We start from the raw sequence: 25053 nt of genomic DNA on the forward strand, positions 1-25053 counted from the left end.
CCGTGTCTGTGATGAGGAGCGATAGGCAATGGGGTCAGAGGAAACTTCCATGAGGTCAAGGGTCGCGTGGTTAAGATTAGAGCTGGAGATTTTGCCTCTGGTCAGTGTGCTCAGGGTCTAAACTGCTCTGTACAAGGTCTACACAACTAGGGTCCACACCACTATCTAATGGGTCTGCACCACTAGGGTCTTCACCACTAGGGTCCAAACCACTATCTACAGGGTCTGCACCACTATGGTCTACGCCATCATCTACTGGGTCTACACCCCTTGGGTCTATGCCAATAGGGCCTACCCCACTATCTACAGGGTCTACACCTCTAGGGTCTACACCATCATCTACAGGGTCCACACCCCTTGGGTCTACACCAATAGGGCCTAACCCACTGTCTACAGGGTCTACACCATCATCTACAGGGTCTACACCATCATCTACTGGGTCTACACCCCTTGGGTCTACACCTCTAGGCGCTAAACCACTATCTACAGGGTCTACACCACTTGGATTTATACCACCATCTTCAGGGTCTGCATCATTTACCACAGGGTCTACACCACTATCTAAAGGGTCGACACAATTTAGTGGATCTTGGATCTCTTGAATCACTTTATTGAGAAAGGAAGAGGACGGGTGGCAGGATGGAGATGAATTGATGCTGCATTGGGAAGTTGGGAGTAAATTATTCAATGTGTGTGGGTGGGTGGGTGGGTGGGTGTGTGTGTGTGTGTGTGTGTGTGTGTGTGTGTGTGTGTGTGTGTGTGTGTGTGTGTGTGTGTGTGTGTGTGTGTGTGTGTGTGTGTGTGTGTGTGTGTGTGTGTGTGGTGGGGTTGTCTGTGTTTGTGTTTGTGTGTGTTTGCACATGCACTCGAGGGGTGTGATTGTGTTATTACAGTTTACACTGCATTTTCTCTGCAACAAAAGTCAATGTGCTTAAAACGTAGACACTAGACAGGTTTGATTGATATGTAGTGTATTACAAATCTGATGTGTCGCTTTGTTGATTGTGTGTGAGCACCAGAGAGAGAGAGAGAAAGAGAGGGGTGGAGATAATTATATATGCAGGCAGATAGAGAGAGCAGTAGAAAGAGTAATAGAGGAAGGAGACGATGCGACCAGAGTATATTATCTGATACCACGGCTCAGCTCTAGATTGCTAATTATATTTATATTCCGCAAAGAGGGAGTAGATATATGTAAGATTACCCTTTCGGGAATATTCCTCCACTTTGAATTAGGGCGCGCTAGAATCAAATACTATGAATTTTTATTCTTCTTAATGAAGAAAAGGCCGTGTGGAAACAGCCGAGCCCAACTTGATTAAAGTGCGGTGCAGATTCTATAGATCACAGTCAGAGCTGCAAGGGCTGCTTTTAAATAGCCGTCCATTTAACACAGCGTTACGTTCTTAATGGCAAGGTGATAATGCCGTCTTCATCCCGGGAATAAAGCGCTCCTGATGTATGCTTCTGAGTTAAAGCGGCGCTAGAGATCTTTACGACGGTAAGGAGGTACCGTCGATTTCAGTAATGAGTCAGGCGTCTGAACTAGTGTGTAGGAGGTGGAGGCGGGGGGCTAGAGGTAAAGAACGGTAGTGCAGGGAGAACTTTGCTATGTTGTTTCAAATGGTATTATGGAGAGGATGGTTGGATCCGGTTATAATGATAGCCTTCCAGGGGTCTAGCCATCACAAGGCATTCCTGGAAGCTCTTAAATGTGCTCTATAATTCAAGCGTTTCTAGTAATTATTCGAAGAACAAGAAATAGATAGACAAACATTTTAGAGGAATGTTTCCCTTCCGAGCTAAACGTGATGAGACATATCTTCGCTAAGTGGTTGAATGAATTTTATCACTTGGAGATAATTTGGCATGCCAGCTTGTCTTACAGGGAAAAAGCTAATTGAAAATGTCTGAGACAGGCGGAGGGTTGATGCGCTGGACAGAAGCTCCCGCTGGGATGGTAAGCATCTCCCCCGAGACGCCACTACAATACAAACATCTGTTGGAGAACGCTCGCTTTTCCTTTTCTTCTGAGTGTTTCTTTCGTGGAACTATCGTGACTTCTTCCTCTACTTCTCTGGCCTCAATCATAAGCAAACAGTCAGGTGTCGCAGATCATCTTTGAGGCGGTGGCAGGATAGGATAGTCCTGGAGCAGGAGGCCCTACCGCCACCCTGCTCCTTAATGTCCTGTGTCTTGATCTATATTGTCAAAGGTCATTTTGGGATAAAAATCTCTGCTTAATAAGTAAATAGTAAATGTTTTTAATCACAAAATGTTTTCAATGAGGGGTTTCAACGCTTTCTCCCCTGCTCTGATGGTTATTATATCTACATGTTGAACAATAAATACATTTCACTAAAACCATATCACACATCAGAACTTATCGGAAGCACAGACCTCTGTTTAGGACCAAAATCACATTCAATCAAGCCGAGTTTATGTGAATATTCTAGTAGCTTCGCTCCTTTCCTTCATTTAAAACGGAGATCCATCACAAACTCTGTCCCAGCCCTGCCTGGTTCCGTACTTGAACATCATCCTCTGAGCCTCTAAATCCACTTCAAATAAGTATTTGAGGACAACATCAGAATTAATTTATCAACCAACGGCCTAATGGAAAGATATATTGTCCCCTGACAGAATTTCCACTATCAAAGTTTGGTTTATCTCTATCTGTTTCCTTCATTTATAAGTTGAAATTAATTAATTAATCCTTTAATATTTTAGCGTTTTCCTTCCGACTCAACATTTTGCAGTCCCTGATTTTGGAATCCTGATTTTGGCATTCTGTTTAACAGGGATGTCTTCGTCAAAGTTTTTTTTTTTTATTAACTCATCACCAGAATAATCACGTCTACATAAGGGCGTTGAGGGCAGTGTATGTAGCTTGCTGGGATCCGTGGGGGTCAAGTTGTTGGGGGTCGTCTGTTGTGTGTGGATGACCTCATGGCCTGGATTAGCCCTGTAGAGAGGTTAATCCAGCCTCTTCCATCAGTGACACCACAACACGGTGTCAGATTAACTTCAGACACTTCTGATGCCCTGGGTGGCTGGTAATTAAGTGGCCTTAGACACATGTGCGCACACACATACACACATAACCAAACACACACTTTAGCTCAACACATGCTAAACGCAGAGACACACACAAACTCCCATACCAAACACACAAAATTCATACACATACAATCAAACACAAACACACACACACACACTCACTCAAACCCAAGCCTACGCAGCATGTTCTCTCTAAAACCCTTGACAGCTTGACATTCATTGTTAGATACTTTGGTACTCTAATGGATTTCCCCGGGAGCCTTTAAACAAACGCAATTAGTCGTGTCAGAGGTCCAGAGCGCCTGGTGTTGGGTCGCGTTGCCCATTTACACTTAATTACCGCTGCTTTTCAAGCGGCTTCACGCCACCTCAACACCCCCGCCTGGTCCCTGACCTACGACCCCTGCAGACAAACATCTTATTTAAGTACACTAAGTACATCTTCTTCCTCGTCCTCTTGTCTTCACGTTCTGTTTCCATATCAGCTCGCATTCACAAATATTAAGCCAGCACTTCTTCGTTCTCCGGCACGTGGTGGTGTTGTCTCAATTCAATTCAGATCTGGCAGTCTCAGGATGGAAAATATATTTATGTCTACAAATACGTTGTCCGGAAACCTCCCCGGTGTGAGCGACAATGCGCTGCAGTCGAGGGATCAGAGTTGTCGAGTCTCTCTTGGATAGAGGGAGAGGGATCTGTTTTTCCATCTTTATGTGGCGGTATCTTAACTCAAATCAACGGCAGGTGGAAGGGATGATGATGATGAAGATTATCTTGATGATCTTGGCGATGATCTTGGTAAGGATGAGGATGATGATGATGATGATGATGATGATGATGATGATGATGATGATGTCGGTATAGTGTGTCGGGGTTGTGGGCCCTACTGTACTTCAGCAGCGGGATATCGCCCGGTTATCTCTGTGACAACTGCATGATTGTTTTGAGCCGAGGACAGCTGAACAGATGTCTCTGTTAGCCGAGACAGATGCCACCCTGCTGTTTTAAAACCTCATTGTGGGGTTGGGTGAGGTGGCTTTTAACCATCAACTCTAGCCCCCCATCCCACCACCCCTTCCCCTGAGACTGAACCGACTCATTCCCCTCGATCGGGACGAGAATGAAACAATCTCCCTAAGTCATTATCCCTCCAGTCTCCCAGCATCCCCTCCACCCCCCCCCCCCCCCCCCCCCCCCCCCCCCCCAGCTCCCCCTTCATTACCACCGAACAAACAGACTCTCGGATGAATCGCTCTCCCGTGAAACCACGCATATCAACACAAACTCCCGGGTCAGCCGCCTCCCCGCCCCCGGTGGTATGGATGTGATATGCGCCCCCTCCCCGGGCACGGCGTACATAACAAACCACCATTCAGATGTCGGCCAGCCCTCTCGATGCCTGCCCGGGGGCCTGCGCTCTCTCTCACTCTCTTTGTCTCTCTGCGTCTCTCTTTCTATTTTCCTCCCTCTCTGTCTCGCTCTCTGTGTCTCTGTTACTCTCTGTGTCTCTTTCTCTCTTTCGCTCTCTCTCTCTCCCTCTCTCTCTCCCCCTCTCTCTCCCTCTCTCTCTCCCTCTCTCTTTCTCCATTTGCCATCTTCTTCCTTTCAACTTCCTTGCGCTCTCCTCCTTTCTTCTTCCTCAAGTTATGTCTACTCTCTCTGCGCCTTCTGTGCCAGCTCTGGTGCCTCCCCTGTGCTTGACTGAGGCTGATCTGAAACCCTCCCTAAACTCCCCAGTAACCTCCTCCCTTGCGCTCTCCAAAGCCTCCTCTCTAGCCTCCTCCCTAGCCTCCCCCCTAACCTCTTCTCCAGCCTCCTCACTAACCTCCTCCCTAACCTCTTGTCCAGCCACCTCACTAACCTCCTCCCTAACCTCTTCTCTAGCCTCCTCACAACGTCCTCCCTAACCTCTTCCCTAGCCTCCTCACTAACCTCCTCCCTAACCTCTTCTCTAGCCTCCTCACTAACGTCCTCCCTAACCTCTTCCCTAGCCTCCTCACTAACCTCCTCCCTAACCTCTTCTCTAGCCTCCTCACTAACGTCCTCCCTAACCTCTTCCCTAGCCTCCTCACTGACCTCCTCCCTAACCTCTTCCCTAGCCTCCTCACTAACCTCCTCCCTAACCTCTTGTATAGCCTCCTCCCTAGCCTTCTCAATAGCCTCAGCCCTAGCCTCCTCACTAAAATCCTTCCTAGCCTTCTTCAAAGCCTCCCCTCTCTAGCGTCCGCCGTAGCCTCTTCCCTACCCTCCTCCCAGGCCTTTAACCAGAGGGTAAAACCCTGCCAGTATGACACTGCTCCTCATCCTCTCCTGGGTGGAGCAGCAGGAGGAGGTTGGGGGAGGTAGGGGTTGGTACCAGAGGGTAAAACCCTGCCAGTGTGATCCTGCTCCTCTTAGTGAGCGTCTATCCTTCAGAGGCTTGCAGAGTAATTTAATTTGAGGTAATTGTAGCGCGGATCCGTAATTAAAAGGATTAAAATCCAAGCCATTTATAGATGGGCTCAAGGAAAGGGAAGACAAAGGCCCTCTGGCATCGCTCTAAAACTACCATCCATCGCTAACTAGCATCCCCTTGCTAGTTAGCATTCCATAATTACTTACCTAGTTACACACACTTAGTTTGTTTTGTTTGTTATCACACACTAAGTTTGATCATTGTGTGTAAGTGTACTTGTGTGCATGTGTGTTCTTGTTTTTGTGTGTAGGCATGTATTTTAACACATTGATTAGTGTGTGCGTGTGTGTGTCTGTATCCATGTATTGTGTGTGTGTGTGTGTGTGTGTGTGTGTGTGTGTGTGTGTGTGTGTGTGTGTGTGTGTGTGTGTGTGTGTGTGTGTGTGTGTGTGTGTGTGTGTGTGTGTGTGTGTGTGTGGTTGTATATGTGTGTTTGGTTTGTGTATCCGTGTTCATGTCTGTGTGTGTGTGTGTGGTTGTATATGTGTGTTTGGTTTGTGTATCCGTGTTTATGTCTGTGTGTGTGTGTGTGTGGCGTGTGTTTGTGTATGGTATGTTTGTGGGTGTGTGTGTGTGTGTGTGTGTGTGTGTGTTTTATGTGTAAATGTGTGTGCGTTTCTGTCTCTTTATGTGTGTCTCTTCGTGTGTGTGTGTGTCCTCTCCACGCCTGCCATGGTCTCCCTGCTCATCACTGCAGAGGTCGCGACCTCATCACTGGGTCAGAACCTGCCGGAGCTCTGACTTTCAGAAGATGGGGGGAGGAGACGGAGGAACGGGGGGGGGGGAGAGATGGAGAGATGGGGGGGAGGAACGGAGAGATGGGGGGGCCGAGGGGGGTGAGAAGATCAGGGGGGGTCATCAAATGTCTGTTGACAGAGCAGGAGGGAAGGAGTGATGCAGATAGGACGGGGGAGGGGTGGAGGGGGTGCGGAGGGGAGGGGGGGGGACCTCTGACTGTAGCAGAGAGAGGGTGGTGAGAAGGGGAGGGGGGGGGTCTCTGACTGTAGCAGGGAGATGGTGCGATCACAGAAGGAGGGATGGCGAGAGGGATGGAGGAAGGATCGGGGTAGAGGGCAAAGGGGTGGCGTGGCTGCTCTGACTAGAGCAGCGCAGCAGGGATACGGACGGAGAGATGGAGGAATGGGTTTTGACAGACTGCCATTTACAATTTAATGGTCATCCCTCTCTCTACTCAGCCTGCTGATTGGTTCCTTTGTCTGTTAGCTGCTTTCTGATTGGTTCCTAGCCAATCCTGACAACAGTATGTCCTTCTGTCTGGTGATCTCATTCAGTGGTTGTCAAACCTTTTTGGCGTGGATCTTAGGTCTGCGAACTATCGTGTTTCCAACTCTTTAATTGTTTGTGTTTTGACCCTCTCAAAATCGTACAGGGATATGATCCCCAATTTAACATCTGTTCAGCGAACATCACTAATTATTTGGCGATCTGTTTGGACTAGACCTTTCAAAGCTGAATTGGTTTATAAGCAATACATCTTTATATGTGATCTCAATCAAGTATTATTCTTTTTTTCAAATTTCTTAAAAAATTTGTGGCCTTGGGTAAAAGTAAACTGACTTCAATTCGTCAGAGCTGTCTACGGAATATAAACTACTTTTTAAATATGATTAAAAGTGAACCAACATCTTGCTGTAGGAGAGATGAAGGAGTCGTCGTGTGGAGTAAAGGAGTCGGTGAAATCTCGCGTCAGCGTGGTGGTTGGTTTGATGAGATACAAACTGACACTAGAAGCTGAGAGACAGCACAGAGCATCCCTGTTGCTTACCGCCAGCCAAGCACTAACTGGGCTGAAAGTAAAACGGATCACACATCGCTTTTCTCACAAACTTTATTTAAGACAACAAATACACCAAACCAGGAAGTATCACAGGCGTCATATAAGATCGATCGTACGCTCACGCCTGGTTGATTTGGGAAGAGCTGCATAGAAAAGTCATTCTGAACCGAAATGGAATCCCATTTTTTTACCTCTCCCCTGTGTTTTCTGAAATTGGTCATCTGTAAAGTCACTAGTAAAGACAGACAAGGTGGTCTTGGTGTAAGAGAAGGGTATTATAGAAAAGGTCCTTATATACCAGTTTATTTATTGATTTAGTTCGGTCACTATTACTTTCAGTGGTTTCTTTCCCTTTAAAGGCTTTTGGTAATGTGGTATCCCATAATGCCTGTGGGAGAGGAAGGAACAGGCTTACGCTAATGGGAGGGACAGGAAACATACTTACATGTTGGTGGTAGAGACAGGGAGAATGGTATCATGCTAGTGAGGGATACCGGGGTCCCAATCACTTGTAAGCACTCGATTTTCATTGTTTTGCATGTGATTGGTTTAGAATGACAGCTCATTAGAAGAATGTAAATCATTCTTAATAAATCCTCTTATAGCCAATGGGACGCTCTATGTATCATTATGCAATGTTTTGTAATTATTGTTCCTCCAGATTATAGCATAACTGCAAATTAGAAAATTCAGGCAAACGGGCCAGCCCCCCCCCCCTCAAAGTGTGATACACAACCCATGTGTGATGAGGTGTAAACATGTGAGAAATGGTGTGACGGCGCATGGTTGAGCCTGGCTAACGTGGCTAACAGTCTCAACGTCCTTGACAAGTTCACAGTTTGCAGAGCAGCAAATTTAATTTCCATGGCTGGAAATTTTCAAAGGTATCACCTGGTGTAATTGCCAGACTAGTGAATCCATAAATCATTGTTCAGTAAGGTCATCTTGTAATTTCTTCTCTAATGCTGGCATTTATTTTCCTCGCCTCCCCTCCTTCTACTGGTTTCATCTCGCCAGGTCATTTGAAAGATTAATTGCTGCCATCTTCAAAAACAACAAATTAGTTTCACTCATGTACCTACGTTAAAAAAAAAGAGGATTGCCAAACATATAAACTGTTACACAGACCAAGAGCTTTCTGGGAATCTCCCTTGCTCTCTCTCTCTCTTCTCTCTCTCTCTCTCTCTCTCTCTCTCTCTCTCTCTCTCTCTCTCTCTCTCTCTCTCTCTCTCTCTCTCTCTCTCTCTCTCTCTCTCTCTCTCTCTCTCTCTCTGTGTGTATATATATGTATATATATATATATACACAGAGATTGGGCATAAAACAAAAAATAAAAACATTAAATTTAAATATACTATACTAAAATATGTAAATGTAATCGAGAGATTATATATCTACACTTTACACCTCATCTCTCTCTCTCTCTCTCTCTCTCTCTCTCTCTCTCTCTAAATATATATATATATATATATATATATATATATATATATATATATATATATATATATATACATTGATGGGAGATGCATGTGGTGCACCTGTCTGTCTGTGTGTGTGTGTGTGTGTGTTGACCAGAACTCGTCCTGGACGAACTGCAGACAATATTGGTTGTTATTGAAGCGCTGCTTCAGAGGCTGTGCTGGCTGCCCTCCCACTCACAGATGGATATTGGATGTGGCTTCTGGGCTGAGCAGACTTCCAGCGCCGATGTGATGGACACTTAATTACTTGGCTGACACAAGTTATCCACCACCTGCACCCAACACGCGCCAGGCCCTCACCTCCACCCCCCCTCTCTCTCCAGGAGTCATCCTCTTCTCCCATGTTTTTCCTACCACTCCATCCGGCTGTTGTCCTTTTCTTTCTTTGGCTCACTTGTTGTTCTTTCTCTCCTTCATAGCCACTACTTTCAGGAAGTATTTGTTCTAGTTTGTCTTGTGTGACACTGCCCCTGGGTACTGTAGTCCTCTGCTGGATGCTAGGTCACCTGTAATGATTCATATGATCTTACTAATTAGGCCTTCTCTCCGGTGACATGGCCGCATGACGCATTCCAAGCCAATAAGCCGGGTGAGCACAAAGACGGTCTGCCAACCTTATTCTACCAGTTAAGAGCTCTCAAAAATTGAGATATTGAAGCCTACCTGTTAAAACCAGTATGGAAAAAAAATAACAATCAAAAAATATTTTCTACCAATTTAGAAGCTCTAAAAGACCACCTATTAAATCAGTTCAGAGCCCTTCAAAAAACATTGAATTTACAAGTTTCAAAACCATTGTATTATAATAGTTGAGTGGTCTCAACAACGAATTATTCAATAGTTTAAAGGTCTAATAAACAACTAATTCTACAGTGGAGAGACAAAAATACCAAACTTTTCTCCCAGTTTAGAGAGCTCTAAAACAGCAACCTTTTCTACCGGTTTAAGAAAGCTCTTAAACCCAACCTATTCCACAGATTAGAGCTTCATAAACCAATTTATTCTACCAGTTTAGATAGCTCAAAAAACAACTTATTTTGTCTTTTTATTCTACGATTCTAGCAAAAAATGCAGCAAAGCTGCATTTGTGCTGCGTCTGATTTGCTCAATTGAAATTATATTATTGTAGTTATTGTTTGTGTTGCGCAACAAATATGAGGAAAAATTTGCGCCCTGCATGCTTGGATTAATATGAACGTATTCTATCATAACAAGTTTAGAGAGCAAATCCATCCCAGCTCCTGGTTCATTTATCCTGCTAGTACAAAGATGCATTGGGCATATGGCTGTTAGCTAAACAATTAAAACAAGGAGACAACATGGATTAGGGTGCGAACAGCAACAGTGTGTATAGACAACACAAGATGATCGTCAATCTTCTCACAACCTTCTCAACAACCATCTCCTCTGCTCACCCTATGTGTTGCTGATTAAAAGGAAATGGCAATAAAACAATTCTGTGTGACAAGTTAGGCGGCAAGGGCCTATTTTTCCAAGCCTACTGTATTTCTGTAATTCAATTCCCCTTTAATAGAGCGCCAGGGCCTGTCCCCCTCAGGTGGCTATGAATAAGTTTACGTGTAGGCAGAGCGGCTCTGAAATTACAATTATTACCGCAGAAGATGTATCTCAACAGTGCAATTACTTGGCTCTCAGGGGATTAACAAGACTCCGTTTTATTACCAGACTCCTGGAGGGCCTCGGTAACGACCAACACCGAGAATTATGTCTGCCTCATGGTGTAGTACACATCTTCCTCCCTTCTATCTCTCTCCTTTCATCCCTTCCTCTCTATCTTCATCATTCTCTCTCTCTCTTACTCTCCACTCTATTCCCCTCTCCCTCTCTTTCTCTTCTTCCTTTCTCTCTATTCCTGATTTCTTTAACTTCTTGTTTCTTTCTTTTCTCTCCCTCTCTCTCTCTCTCTCTCTCTCTCTCTGTCTCTCTCTATCTCTCTCTCCCTCTGTCTCTCTCGCTCTCGCTCTCTCTCTCTCTCTCTCTCTCTCTCTCTCTCTCTCTCTCTCTCTCTCTCTCTCTCTCTCTCTCTCTCTCTCTCTCCCTCTGTCTCTCTCTCTCGCTCTCTCTCTCTCTCTCTCTCTCTCTCTCTCTCTCTCTCTCTCTCTCTCTGTCTCTGTCTCTCTCTCTCTCTCTTAACTGCTCTCCCTCTCACAAAATATGTGCCATCCTCTATTGCTCTCTCTGCCATTCTCCCACCTTCTCCATATCCTTGTCTCACTATCCATCTCTCCCTCTATTTACATCTGTGTCTCTCCTGCAGTCCCCCCCCCCCCTCTCTCTCTCTCTCTCTCTCTCTCTCTCTCTCTCTCTCTCTCTCTCTCTCTCTCTCTCTCTCTCTCTCTCTCTCTCTCACTTACCTCCCACACTTTCATAAGAGAATAACAATTCTATTAGTCTTTTGCAGCACCTCACACAGTTTGTGTGTGGTGCTTTGCCTGCCGATACTAATGTGCTACTGTGTACGTGTGTATGTGTGCGTGTTTGTGTGTGTGTCAGTGTGTGCCTGCGTGTGTGGGCTTGTCCACAGAAGGCAACACAGCATCCATTTTAAGAATGGCTCTTTTCCATGTAATGCCCATGGATGACGCACTTCACCACGGAAACAAAATGAAAGTGTTCTGAGCTCTGAACAATGGGCTGTAGCAGACATGGGATTTCAGAAAGGCAGTCAGTGTTATTAAGTGATTCATATAATTAAAGAAACGCATTGGTAATTACAGTCAATGCTGATTTGTCTTTTTTTAGGGCATCAATACAATTATAATTCTGAAATAAATATAATGTATATATAATAATTATCACATCAAATATATTTATAAAAAAATCATTTAATTTCAAGTTTCAATATACGGTAATAAAAAAATATTTATAATACAAATATTGTCTGGTTTTGATTGTGTTACCTCACCTTGGTACATGTTCAACCATTAATATGCATGGCTTCATTGTTGCTTCAGTATTCAAGGTGATTTGGCATGTTATGTTTAATTTCAGTCTGGCCCTAATTGCTACAGAGGTAAAGCACATTCTAGACGCTACTGAGTTTCAACAGCAGAAGAAGCCTACACAGAGAGCCAGAGCAGGCATGACCTTGTTGAATACTAAATTAATATACTTAAATCAATTATTTATTTACATCCTTTATGTACACAGCCTGTGGGGTGTTGATTAATAAAAACCATGTAGCGGCCTCTGTGTTTTGTTTAGCGTATGTAAATTAGTTGTTCAGTTAGAAAAAAAAAAAACGTTATTGAACACCTATCTTGCTTTTATATTTGTTAGCGAATGTTAGAGCAACTAAAGTGGGCGAGGACGTAGCTTCAGTAATAACTGCGAGTCTCGTGTATGAGGCCGCACACAGCACATTTCAACTACCACAGTGATGTTTTTGCAGGTAATAGATAAAATCTTCATCCTATGAATGATTGAATTCATTGTTGTCGTTTTTTTTAGAGAACCCCTTCTGTTCTTGGAACAGGGCTGTGTGATGTGCTTAACATGCTGTTAACAGCTGTTTTACAGAAAAATTCTCTCATTTTAATTATCCTTCCAAGTTGAAAGTGGAAGAATGACAGCATAGCACATGACATCGCAGCAGGCCCAGGTTAACCAAAGCTTCCTGAATGGCAGAGAACAAGTTGAAGACCCAGGGTGCACCCCAGGGTGGCTGGGCGGGGGATGAGGTGAAGTGATCCAGTCAACAAGACCTGGTCTGGGTTTACAGCCCTGCCCTGTTCCGCCACCCTGTACTGTGTGTTCTGGAAGACAGCGGGAGAACGCATTACACACCATTAGATTTGTCTCATGGAGCTGCTACACCGTGCGGTAAACATGACCATTATAGGTTGCCTTCAGTCACAAGCTGTGCAGTTTCAAACCAGGCACTCACATTGCGTTGGAAAGACATTCCTCATGTGTGTTGATGTCTATGTATTGGAGCGTAGGTGTTTCACTGGTGACCCTCACCTTGTGGCAGTCTTACCTGTTTCCATGTCTAACATGCCCTGAGATGTGTAGATGGGCAGTGGAGTCGGTTTGGGGACAGGACCTTCCTGTGTTCGTCTCTCTCACACCTCAATGCGTCTTAGTCTAAAGATCGGGACACTAACTGAAATGAATTGAAGCGCGTGGCAGGAAAGAGCAGAAGTCGGGGACTGACTTCTGGGACGACAATGAGAAGGCACGGCTCAGTGATCGAGGGATCGGTTGTGAGGGAGCAGGAGAGTAAGCACTGTCACAAGCAGGCATCAAGTTGTCATGGGAACTCAGTGGCTTCATTGGGCCGCAGCACATTCTGCTGCCGTTGGTGGCTTGGCATCGCCGGCGTAGCGCTGCGTTATTGTCCCTGCAGCCGCAGCGCTGCTGACGGCGCTCGTGATGTAATTACGTCTGTGCACCTCCCCGAATCTCTGGCACCAGCCTCCGTCTGATCCTGCAGCAGCTCGTGCCAAGTGTCGTTTTAACATGTTTGGTCAGGGTTTACACGTTCACACAGTCACAGTTAAGGAGGGCTTTACGACTGGTTTATTGTGGTTAGGAAGAAAGACATGTTGTGCATATTGTATAGCCCTCTTATTTTGTCACTTTTTTTGGTCCCTTTTATCAAAGCTAATTCAGTGGATGTATATTTGTTGATGCTCGTCATTAAGGGGCAGACTGTGGACATGGGGGTTTAAAGACAGAACCTCTGGGCTGTGAGTCCATCGCCATAACCTCTTACATGGCCACATCTAAGATATAATGCATTGAAGGGATTAAGTGTGGAGGAAAAGCCGTATGTGAGTGGTTTTATTTCTGTTAGGTGTTTTGGGCGTGTTACCATCAAAACTAGGTCACCTTTTAATAAAATCCAAAAAGTCAAATTCAGCGTAAGTCTTTGGTACTTACTTCTTAAATACCAGACTACAGGTGCAATGTGCGACATTGACACCAAGCAATGAGACTTGAATCTCACTCAGGTTGCCAGGTTGAAGACTTTGAACTAACACGAGTGCATGACAATCGCAAGATTGTCATGCACAAGATGCTAGGAGACAAACGCAAGCCTCTTTTTCAAAAAAGGACGAGACAAGGCTTTTTAGGTCAGCGAGTACAAACTCTGTTGATACCAAACCTTATTGCTGTGCCATGAAATGATGTAATGCTGTAATAATGTTAATGCTTCCATTGATGTTTCAAGTATACGTGGTATAGATATGTGTGAATGTTTCTCTCTTTCTCTCTTCTCTCTACCCTACTCGATCATGTGTCTCTCCTTCTCGCTCTCTGTCTTTCCTCTCTATCTCTCCCCATCTCTTCTATCTCTCCCCTTCTCCGTTTCTTCTCTAATCTGGATCTTCTCTTCTTCTACCCTCGCCTTGGGGTCAAGATGGAAGACTCTTAATGGATGAAAGGCTAGATGGAAGGACAGATAGATTGATTGATTGGTTGATTTTTTAACAGATAGTTGGACGGATGGGTTTTAATGATTCAAAAGGTTGATTATTGATAATTGATGAAGGTTGAGCGTGTGGATCGTATCGAACTCCTTGACGCTACTGGGGCTGTCAAAACAACAGTTTTAAAAGATCTCCGGTGCTCCACGGGCACTCCTCCCTTTGTAAACTTAGTTTTCTCTTTTGTTTTGAGTAGGGACGGCTTGCCTATATATATATATATATATATATATATATATATATATATATATATATATGTTCATTATAGCTTTTTTCCTCTTGTTCTTTCTGTACATCGCACAAGGCGAAGGCTTTAGGGTAATTCATATTGGAACTTATTGATTCTTAAACCAGCCTAATTCATTATTTATCTGACTTTCTCTGAAGTTCTTCAACTTTGATACAATATTCTTCTTATCAGAAAGCCCAGCCCAAGAGTAATGCAATGGGGGGTTTTAGATAAATGCAGAATCCACGCTGCGTTCCGGCCGATGGTAGAGGTAGTCTTCTTATCTGCTGCTCTCTCTCTCTCATGATTTTATCTGTGGTACCCCAATTACATCACAAATACATGATTTGTGATGTTAACGTTAAGCCATCAAATATGTCATGAATTGCATTGCAGGCAATCAAAGCAAGGCTTGTTACATCCATGTTAATGTCATACAATCTCGAGCAAGATGTGTGACGTTAGGGATGGTATTTGTGACATAAACTAGACTGGTTTATTGATTAAAACACCTTGGGTTTTATAAGAAGACAATGCTTTAAAGTCTTATTTAAAGGTAGACATTGTCATTTGAAGTCTATCAAAACGTCAGTATTATTATCTCTGCAGGGGCTGTTCGCCACCATGCCCATCTGAAAGCCATTTTCAGTACATTGACATTTACTCTACAAAATGTCAGGTTATGAAAGTTGTTTACAATTTAATTTGCACATGTGCATGCAGGAACTCGTTGACAAACTGATTTCAACATATTTATTTCACCAAAAGGGAATTGCAGTTGTGTGAAGTTCAGTTTTTTTAAGTTTGGGTTTTATATCATTCATTGCATGCCCCTCTCTTAAGTCCTTATATTCCATTACATGATATACTGTACTGTGTTGTGCTATACTACACCGTCATATCACTAAACTAAAACTACACTTCAGGACAATATACTATACTATATTATACAAATCAATACTGCTTGGTGGTAAGAAATAGGGCTGTAGAAGGCGTGGTGTCGATCATGATGAGGGTTTGATGTCTGGAGTATTCTGAAAACATTGCAGAAACACTGCAGACATATCTCTTGTATCTCTGTTATGGAGTGGCTCATCAGTGCTTCATCGTTCGCATTCAAGTCCTCCTGCTCTCCTCTGCTCCACCAGCCAGCCTCGTGCCTCATTTGATATGACCGCTGGGACTGTGGAAGTAGACGAGTGGGAGAGCTGTGGTCTGCTCCTAAAGGCAGGCCCCTGGGAGGAGATCCATTACGTGGGTCCAGGACCCCCCGGGGAGCCGGCTGCTCTCTTCTGCTCACCACAGAACAATCACCTCCACCAATTACTCCTCTTCTTCTCCCCATCACCTCACCTCTTCTCCCAGGCCAGTAACCCTCCATCTCTGCAATCTCCTTCATTTCTTCCTCCATCACCTCCTTCACCATCTTCTTCATCTCCGACAGCACTCCATCTCCTGCTTCATTTTTTACTCTTCCTCAATGTATTCCTCCATCTCCTCCCTAATCACGGCCTCTTCCATCTCCATATTATCCTCCATTATAGAGCTGAACTGTACTTTCAGTGGATGGGAGCTGTTGTCATAGTGTAGTCAGATATCTGCTACTGGCGTTCCTCAGTTATGCTGCTGTTGAATAAGGAGGAGGAGGAGGTGGAGTTAGAGGAGGAACATGGTTAGAGGAGGAGGTGGCAGGAGTAAGGGGCTTTAGGGAGCAGGGAGTAGCTGTGGGTGTGAGTGGCAGCTGGAGCCCTGGCGTGGCTGGAAGCTGTCATGCTGGACCAACACAAAACTCATTAATCCCCAAATAACAACATCTGGACGCGCCAGCAGCATACTAACTATATGCACGTCATAGACCTAAATCTCCCTCCCTCTTCTGCTCTCTCTATCTTTCTCCCCCACGCTCTTGCTCCCTCTCCCCCGCTATCTTTCGCCCCCTCTCTCTCCCTCCCCACCTCCCTCTCACTCTTTCTCTGCCAGGCCCTGGGTTATTGGCGTAGACTTGCCCCATTAGTGCCTCGCTCCCATTTTGCTATTAATTAGCCAGCCGTTATCTCATTAGAGATTAGCCCGCAGACTCAAACTCCCTCACAGTTACAAACCGGGAGGCGGTTTACGGTGGTTACCCCACCTTGGTGGTCTCGTACCAGACGCTGAGTAGGGGGGTGTTGGTGGAGGGGTAGCGAAGATGCTTCCGTGTCATAGAAACTATGAATGAAGCATCTGTGATGTCACACATTGGGTCACCCACGAGCGTTCTAAAGATGTCGATTTGCCCGCTAGGGAGTGTTGCCATGATTTCAACGAGCAAAGGAAATAATAAATTTTTCCGTATTTAGTATACAAAATCTCCACCAGTCTTTGCTTCATTAAAATGCAGCCCTTAATTAATGAACCGTAATCAACTTTTTTACTGAAACCTTTAAACCAGGACGTAGCATAAACCATTCTATGAAGATGAACTAGCCACTGAAATCCTAAGCCGAGGCAAACAATTATTGGCTTCTTTTTAAGAGGATTTAATCACATTTCTTCCCATTGAATTTGAAATTGTACTTATCATTCTGCCTCCACCGACATCGAAACACCTAAAGGCTGCTAGAGAAACAACATGCTAGTCTCTACCATGTTCCACCTAGAGGCCCCGAGGCACTACATGCTAGTCTTTATCGTGGAACACCTATGTGCTTCAAGAGAAGCTACCTGATAGCCGCTTCCACGTGAAACTCAGATGGTAAAGGCTGCTGCTTGGTCCATCTCGTGGAAGCTGGCAGCATGGCTACAGAGCTGTGGGTGCAGACATCATGTGAAAAACTTCTACATCTCCTCACTCCCCTTGCTACCTGCCGTTCCCTTATTTCCTATATTATGTATAGTAATATTATTAAATTAATTCTGAATATTAAGAGCACTCTGTAGACAATCCTAAAACTGGCTGTGTGTGTGTGTGTGTGTGTGTGTGTGTGTGTGTGTGTGTGTGTGTGTGTGTGTGTGTGTGTGTGTGTGTGTGTGTGTGTGTGTGTGTGTGTGTGTGTGTGTGTGTGTGTGTGTGCGAGCGTGCGTGCGTGTGTGTGTGTGTGTGTGCATGGGGATGTGTGTGTGGGTTTCTTTGTGAATAGTTACAGTTATTCTATAGGTCAGGAGAAGAAGATCAACATGAGCACTGTGACAACAACAATAAATCGTTTCTAATTGTCATAAGTTACCCTTTTACGTGGAGAAGGGATATATTGGAATACGAATAGATATGTTGATTCAGCTGTAAGATATTGTGTCCTCCTGTGTTTAATAATAAAAAAATGAATCCTTTTAAATGTCACCTTTTTTTGATGGCGTTATGATGGCTCATCATGAGCACAATTCACCAAAATGTCAATAGACGGAAACTGATGAATTATATTGTTTATTAAGCGCAGCTAAAGATTTCAAATTAAGTGTGGCTCGGTAATTATTTCATAATTATATATTGTTACATTGTTACATATTATATTCTTTCAGTCATCTTGAATCGTAGCCTTGTGCCCTTCAGCAGACTCACCCAAACTCTAACTGCAGCCATCCCTTGTTAGCCATGAATTGAATAATGAGCCCGTGTGAGAGTGGGCGAATGATCCATTTTAAAGTGGTTTGAGTGGCCACATCGTTTCAGAAAAGTGGTTCAGAAATTAAACACATTTTTTGAATTTCCTCTCTGCCAGTTGAAAATGTATTATTTGTTTGTGTGAGTGTTTAGATTGTTGGATTGCTGGAAAAATTATGGGTGACGGATGGATGATGACGGATGGATGAAATATGGATGAATTGATAGATTGATGAATGTTGAGTCAACCTCATTACAAAATGGCATCTGTTATAACGTGTTGTATTCAGCATATGCATCATGTGTTCTCACAGGTCCAACATTTTCAAAGTAAAAAAAAGTTTGTCTGTGTCTCTGTCTGTGTCCATGATCGCCAAAGTTCTGTTACAAATTATTCTCATCTTATGCTGTATATTAAGTTATTTATATGAGATGTATTCTGGAAAAGCAGAGCACATTTTAATCACCACTACTAAAATAAAAACAAGGGATCCAACACAGAAGACCTTTTGATCTTTTCTTGACCCTTGGGATATTCAACTCCACTGCAAACCGTTAACAGTCATAGCTATGCTCCCAAGAGGTTGTTCGGATCATATAATCCTGCTAGCCGACTCCTTTAACCCTTAGCTCTATCACCTATTACTATGGCCCTAGTGAACCTCAAACGGCCATCGCACCAACACACTTTTCAACAAAAAGAGCAGCTTGTTCCCTAGGGGGAAATTGCAATTGATTGCCAATTGCACATCGTGCACCTGTCTTCATTCAAACTAAGCAGTGCTACTTGAACGGATTCTCATTACTATGCAAAGATTCACCCAACAGATTTATACGTCAAGGAGCTATGCTAGTGCGCACTAGGCAAGTATGCCTTTGCCGCCATATGGCTCTGCAGGGGTCTGCGCTCTGTGTTTAGAGGAGGACTACTACAGTCTGAGGGGGTTGATCTTTGTGATGAGGACAGCTTTAAAATGAGCGGCCTCCACCTGCTCCTCTGAAGACGCGGTCAGTTGACTGCCAGCATTCAGAGAATGAGACGAAAGCGATGCCAAATACTCTTTTGAATCGAGAAACTAAATTTGAGAAGTCATAGGTTAATCCCACCCTCTGCCATCTACAATCTTCTCTGATTGATAATGGTTGGACTTGAATGATGTTTGGTCGGAGGAAAACCCTGGTCTACAGTGTGCTGAAACATTTCACTAGAACAGGAGCGGTCTGGAGCAGAGAACCTGGCGGTCAGGAGAACATCAGTCTGGTTGGCCATAAATTGCTTCTCACCAGGTCTCGATGAACTGACGTCATAGTTAATCCTGGTCCCAGTGAACCCGGGTTATTTTTCCAAGAGATAACAACGGTGATGTCACCAAAACAAACATGTCATTGACACTTTCTCTACCACAGGGAAGGGTCCCATAGCTGCCTTTGGTTTCGCTATTGATGCCATTTCGCTATGGTTGCATTAAGGCTGCGAGGACAAGTAGTTGCTGTTTGGGTGTCGTGTTTTCACCCTATCCCACTAATTATCTCATCAAAGTCTTCCCTTGAGACGTGTTTGAACACTGTGCCTGGCCCACTTCATTGTTTTCCTATGGAGAAAGCACCGCTCCAATTTAAGGGAGGAAATCCACCTGACCTCGCGGCAGTTTGCAGCAGAAGGGTCTTGCGTCGATGATTTGCAGTACAGTCCTAAAAGCCTTGAGTGTTCTGAGTCACAGGTTTATTCTTTGTTTGTATGAAACTTGCCGCGTTTGAGATGACAGCGCCGGACTAGCGACTCACACGTGTCAAACTGGGTCTCTAGTTACTGCACATCAGACGAGTTTATGCCTAATTACTTTTTTGATAAAATAAGGATTTGTATAGTTGACCAGCTACTATAACTCATGTATTGTTCATTTAACAGTACGTACTGTACTGAAAACTCTACGATTGTAGTATTGTATAATTGTTTTTGGCCATATCTGAAAAGTCTTATTTGGAACTCTGAGACTCTGAGGTGGTTGGTGTGTTGTTTTGTATCGTACCCAACTTCAGGTAGATCTAGCAGAGGAGAACCAGAGAGAGAAAGAGGTGCGCAGAGAGTGAGGCCCTGATTGAAATTGTTTTCTGCTGCCCAGCGAGCCCCGTGATTGGACTGATCTCCATGCAAATGAGCAGTCCCAGTCTTCCAGCGGGATGGAAATAGAAAAGCCTGATTAATAAGTGAGCTGATCAGCATTGTTTAAAAAAAGAAAACTGATGCAGTCACAAATACCGACATTTGATTGGTGTAATGGTGCTGTAATCAACACATGGCTGCGCAACGCCTGGCCAGCGCTGGCATCAGAATCTTGCCACTGATTGAGTCTTTGTGTGTCGCTCGCAGCTCAAGGTGGCTTTGTTGATGTCACCTTCCTGAAGGCCAAAACAACAACTTTAAAACATTTGCATGGTAAACACAATCATATAGCTCCATATGACAATGCCTTGACCCAATGTACATTGGAAATACAATCTGAAGAAAAGGCTTTCGGAAATGTATTCATAAAAATGCTTTTTATTTTTTACACCAAAGGCCATATGAGGTTTGAATGAAAAGAGCCACATACCAGAGGTTTTCCAGATCAACTCAACAAATGTTCAGCGAACACACTGCCACAGCACCCCCTCCTCTCCTCCATCCCCTCCATGTCCGTCATCTCCCGTCCCTAACGACACACCGCCTTCCCTCCCCTATCTCATTTAGGGAATTAATCTTGCTGTCACCCCGGCGATGCACGCCATTATGCGCTACGCTAGCTCGCCGGCCACCCAGAGTTCTACCCTGGTTCCTGTCTCAGGCCCTCTAGCAGGAGGTTATTAGAAAGTTGAAATAGTTAGTTAGTAGATATTAAGTCAAGAGTTCATTAGTAGTGAGTTAGCTAGAAGAGCGTTAGAATAGAGTTAGTTCGTCGAAAGTTAGCATGGAGTTAGCTACTATAAGTTCTAAACATGTTTTTTCAAGCTTTCCCATATGAATACAATCACATACATGTCACACTCCGTCTTTATACATAGGCTACCTTAATAATAGGAAATGTTACAGATTCTATATAGAGTGCAATAGGAATATATTCTGATGCACACATTCAACTACAATGTGACAACATGATATTAGTGGTGCTGAAGCTGGATGGATAAGATCCTGTGGCGTTGGGAGATTGGACCCAACGCACCGCTGAGATCTAGGTCGACTAAATGAGCCACGACATGAGGCTGATTATCTGGAGAGGTAGCAGTCCAAGAAAATAGATTAACTACCCTGCTCTGCAATGTGATGGTGGCTGGGGACGGCTAGGTGCTAGTGGTTATGCAGTAGCCCAAGGCTAATCTCAGGAGAACACCTACAGCCAGACAGCACTCACATCATCACAACCACAACCTTTAAATTAACCTCAACTAAAAAGGTACTATGTTGGTACAAAAGATATGCTATTACACACATGAAAAGGGTTTAAAACTTAAAGTGAGCTATTCATTCATCCGGAATTTCTCATCCTGTAATAATTACCATCTCATCTAGTCCTCAATGTATATTTGGATGTGAAAATATATTTGACAAGGATTATCTATTTAAAATTACCTTCATTCATCATCATGAAATGGGTCTATGTTTAAATTAAAGGCATAATTTCGGACACAAGACAGCTTATACTTAAGTAGCGTTTTATCGTCCCTTTATACTTACCCTTAAAACAGTTATGGTTGTATATAGTATATTTTAATAACAATAACTAATTTGTTTAAGTAATTCATATTGCTTTAGGAATAATTTAGCAAACACTACGCACTGTAATTTCAGATACACAAAATAGAAAGCATTTATTTTGGAATGTTGTGGATAAAAATATGGAATATAGAATTTGAGTTTAATAGAGATTTAAGTAATGAAAATACAAAGAGATCGGAATCGTACGGTATTTGAAAGAAAGGTATTAGCTAGCCTCCTGCCTGACTGAATTAAATATTCTGTAACAAATTGCATCATGATTATCAAGTGGTCTTATAAAGATGTGTCCATAAATGCTGATGCATTTTCAAGACAATCGAGATTAAAGCTATCAAAGCGTAAAAAAGTTGCACTCAGATCCTGTCAATTTCAACTCCACTGTTCATTTAAACATTCTTCAAATATGTCGGATATATCTAAAATTATATATATATATATTATTTTTGATATATCCGATCTGGCTGGGAATTACCAGCTTTTGAGCTCTGGTTTGGGACGGACATTTGGCGAGTTATTACCAGATATGGAGCTCTGGTTTGGGTTGGATGTGGGGATGGGATGCCCAGCTATGGAGCTCTGGTTTGGGGTTGATGTCTGGATAGAGATGCCTAGCCATGGAGCTCTTGGTGGGGTTGGTGTGTGTCCAGGGATGGAGGTCTGGTTTGGGATGGATCTCCGGCAAGAGATGGTCAGCTCCAATCTCCTTCAAGCTATAAAACTCCAAGCCTTAATAATTCCCTCCATGCAGAGATATTGTCTGGGAAACACACAAAGTGCTAATCAGCTTAATCATCTTAATTACATACGATGGGAGACCATTTATAAACCTATTTACCACACAACAAATATGATGATGAGGAAAATAAAATAGATTTTGCATTGTATTATGAAGTCACGGATTGATTATTTCTCTTTTGTGTTTTGTTACGTTATTCTATTTACTATTTATTCATGTAGCAGATGTTTTCAACCAAAGATACTAACAGTGAGTTCAGATAAATGTCATCAAGGATGTAGAGGTTCAGGCATCGGGCTCTAGGTCTGCCCTCACGTAAGACTGCAGACTTTGGGGTTCAAACAACCTTTTGGTCCCATTGTTGATTTATAGTGTTTATCTCAGTTTGTGTGTGTGTTTGGTCGGTTCTCTCTCTGATGTTTTGTTTCCTCTCCTCTCTCCTCAGACGGTCCGCTGGGTCCTCGCGGGTTGGTGGAGGCCACCGAGATGTGCACCCAGGAATGTCTGGTCCTTGGACACTCGGACAACTGCTGGATGCCCCCTACCCTAGGGACCTACCAGCAGCCCAAGTCTCCGGTCTCTGGTTTCGGCTCCTCGCAGCGGGAGTGGGGGCCCAAGGACGCGCTCCTCAACGGACACACGCTGACCCGGTCTTGGAAGCACGAGGGTGGTCGCTCGGACCACTTTGGAGAGCGCAAGATATTTGGGAGTGGAGAGGGACACTTCACCACCGCCAGCAACATGGCGGACATCCCTCTGGCTAGCCTGAAGTCCTACCAGCCAAGCTCATGCCCAGAGAGTCCCAAGGAACAGCAGCTATAAGAGGAACTAACTGAACGATCTGTCTCCGTCCCTCTGGGACCACGGCACACAGGGGAAGACTCAAACACAGGCTCCTTGTTTCAACTTTTCTCCTTTTTCTTCTTTGTTCTTTTGTTTCATTGAGTTTCTTTGAGACTTAAGTTGATGCTTCTGCGATCGCTCCCTCTCTTCTGTAGACCACTAGATTTAGCGCCTCTGCTCTGCACCCTTACAGCTTAACTTTAATACGACACCGGTTGGAGTTCACTTTTTTTATAATCAAATGTGGAAGGAATTCTTTGACTTTACCTTTTTCTGTCCACCTCCTGTGATTTTGGACGAAATCCTGGGGACGACCAATGCGCAGGAATGGACAGAATGGAAAAAAATGAATAAAAAAAGAAAAAAGAAAAAGCGTTCCTAAAAACGTTGCTGGGTGACCAATATATCCTGATATTTGTGGTGTGGTTGTTATTGAGTTATTTGGGACTATGTTAATCAACACAATCAACGTAACTGGGAGAAAACACTGTTAGTGGACTCTTGTTTACTCTGTCTATGTCTGTGTGTTTGTAAATAGGACCTATTAACCAATCATGTACCCGTTATAATCCGACCAGTAGGACAGTGATCCTCATTATGGCTTTGTGTTACATTAATTTCACAACTCAGCTGGACCAAGATATTTAAAATGCGGCCAAACGTTTGTTGACTTCATCATTGCCCTAGAGTTATTTTAAAAAACAATTTCCCCCAAAACTGTATTCCACTTTCCATTTCTTTGCTTTTTTGAAGTGCTGCGCCACCGTTGTTTTCAATATATATATATATGTATTCTGTAAGAAGGATGTCAGTACTCAATATTCTACATTATACAATTTAAATGGTGAAAAGTAAAGTTCCTCTAAAAAACGATTTTAAAAAGTGTTGAGTAAAATTCAATAGCAATATATTTGTAAATGGCTAAATGTTTTATCTAATGTTGATCTTAATACTGTATACATTTTATCGAAAGTGATTTTCAGCAGAGCTCAAATTCTCAGTAGTACTTGCAATTTAGTTACATATATGAATATAATTTCCATACAGAATATTTTTCCATACGTAGAGAAAACAAAACGACGACAGACCTAATTCAATGTGCCTTCGTGACGTTTTTTACGTAAATTTAAATGAGGACATCCTTTCTAAAAGACAAACAGGTCATGAATGTTGGACAAATTTAAACACATCATGCAGATTTGAAAAGACTAAATTAGCTCTGTGAAATCAAATGAAACGAACAGGCATGTGTCATCGGGCATAAATTATTCTATCATTCATAACTTTTCCTCCCCCCCCTCCCCCACAGCATGGAAGGCTAATTTACACAAGGGAATAGCATGCGACAAGTTATAGCTCTTAAAATGAAGTGGATTATTTTGTGTCATATTTCATTTTGTCTATACCAGATTTGTGTATTAAGAAGGCATCGTTTGTAAAGCACCTTCATGTTACCGTCACAAAACAACCTTCTGTTAGGGGTGGAGTGTTGAGTTTGCTTACTGCAGTATGTTTGTCGTGGGGGTGTGTGACATCACAGATATTGAAACAGTTAATCCTTGTTATTATTCTACAGGTATACGGCTACTGCAATAAATGTTTTCATTATGCACACACTTTATCCTTCATCATTTAGCTGGTCTCCAATTGCAATATCTACACTG

General features: G+C 43.5%; 1 protein-coding gene across 1 annotated transcript in view; it reads left to right on the forward strand.

Moving 5' to 3' along the window:
• LOC130403889 (protocadherin-9-like) overlaps positions 1–25006 on the forward strand; it is a 167209-nt gene extending 142203 nt beyond the window's left edge. Inside the window, exon 5 of the mRNA XM_056608415.1 lies at positions 22992–25006. Within this exon, the coding sequence (XP_056464390.1) occupies positions 22992–23368 (377 nt within the window). The 3' untranslated portion in view covers positions 23369–25006. The remainder of the gene's footprint in view (positions 1–22991) is intronic.
• The last annotated feature ends 47 nt before the right edge of the window (positions 25007–25053 follow it).

The sequence above is a fragment of the Gadus chalcogrammus genome, chromosome 14, assembly GCF_026213295.1.
Source record: "Gadus chalcogrammus isolate NIFS_2021 chromosome 14, NIFS_Gcha_1.0, whole genome shotgun sequence".
NCBI classification, from domain to species: Eukaryota; Metazoa; Chordata; class Actinopteri; order Gadiformes; family Gadidae; genus Gadus; species Gadus chalcogrammus.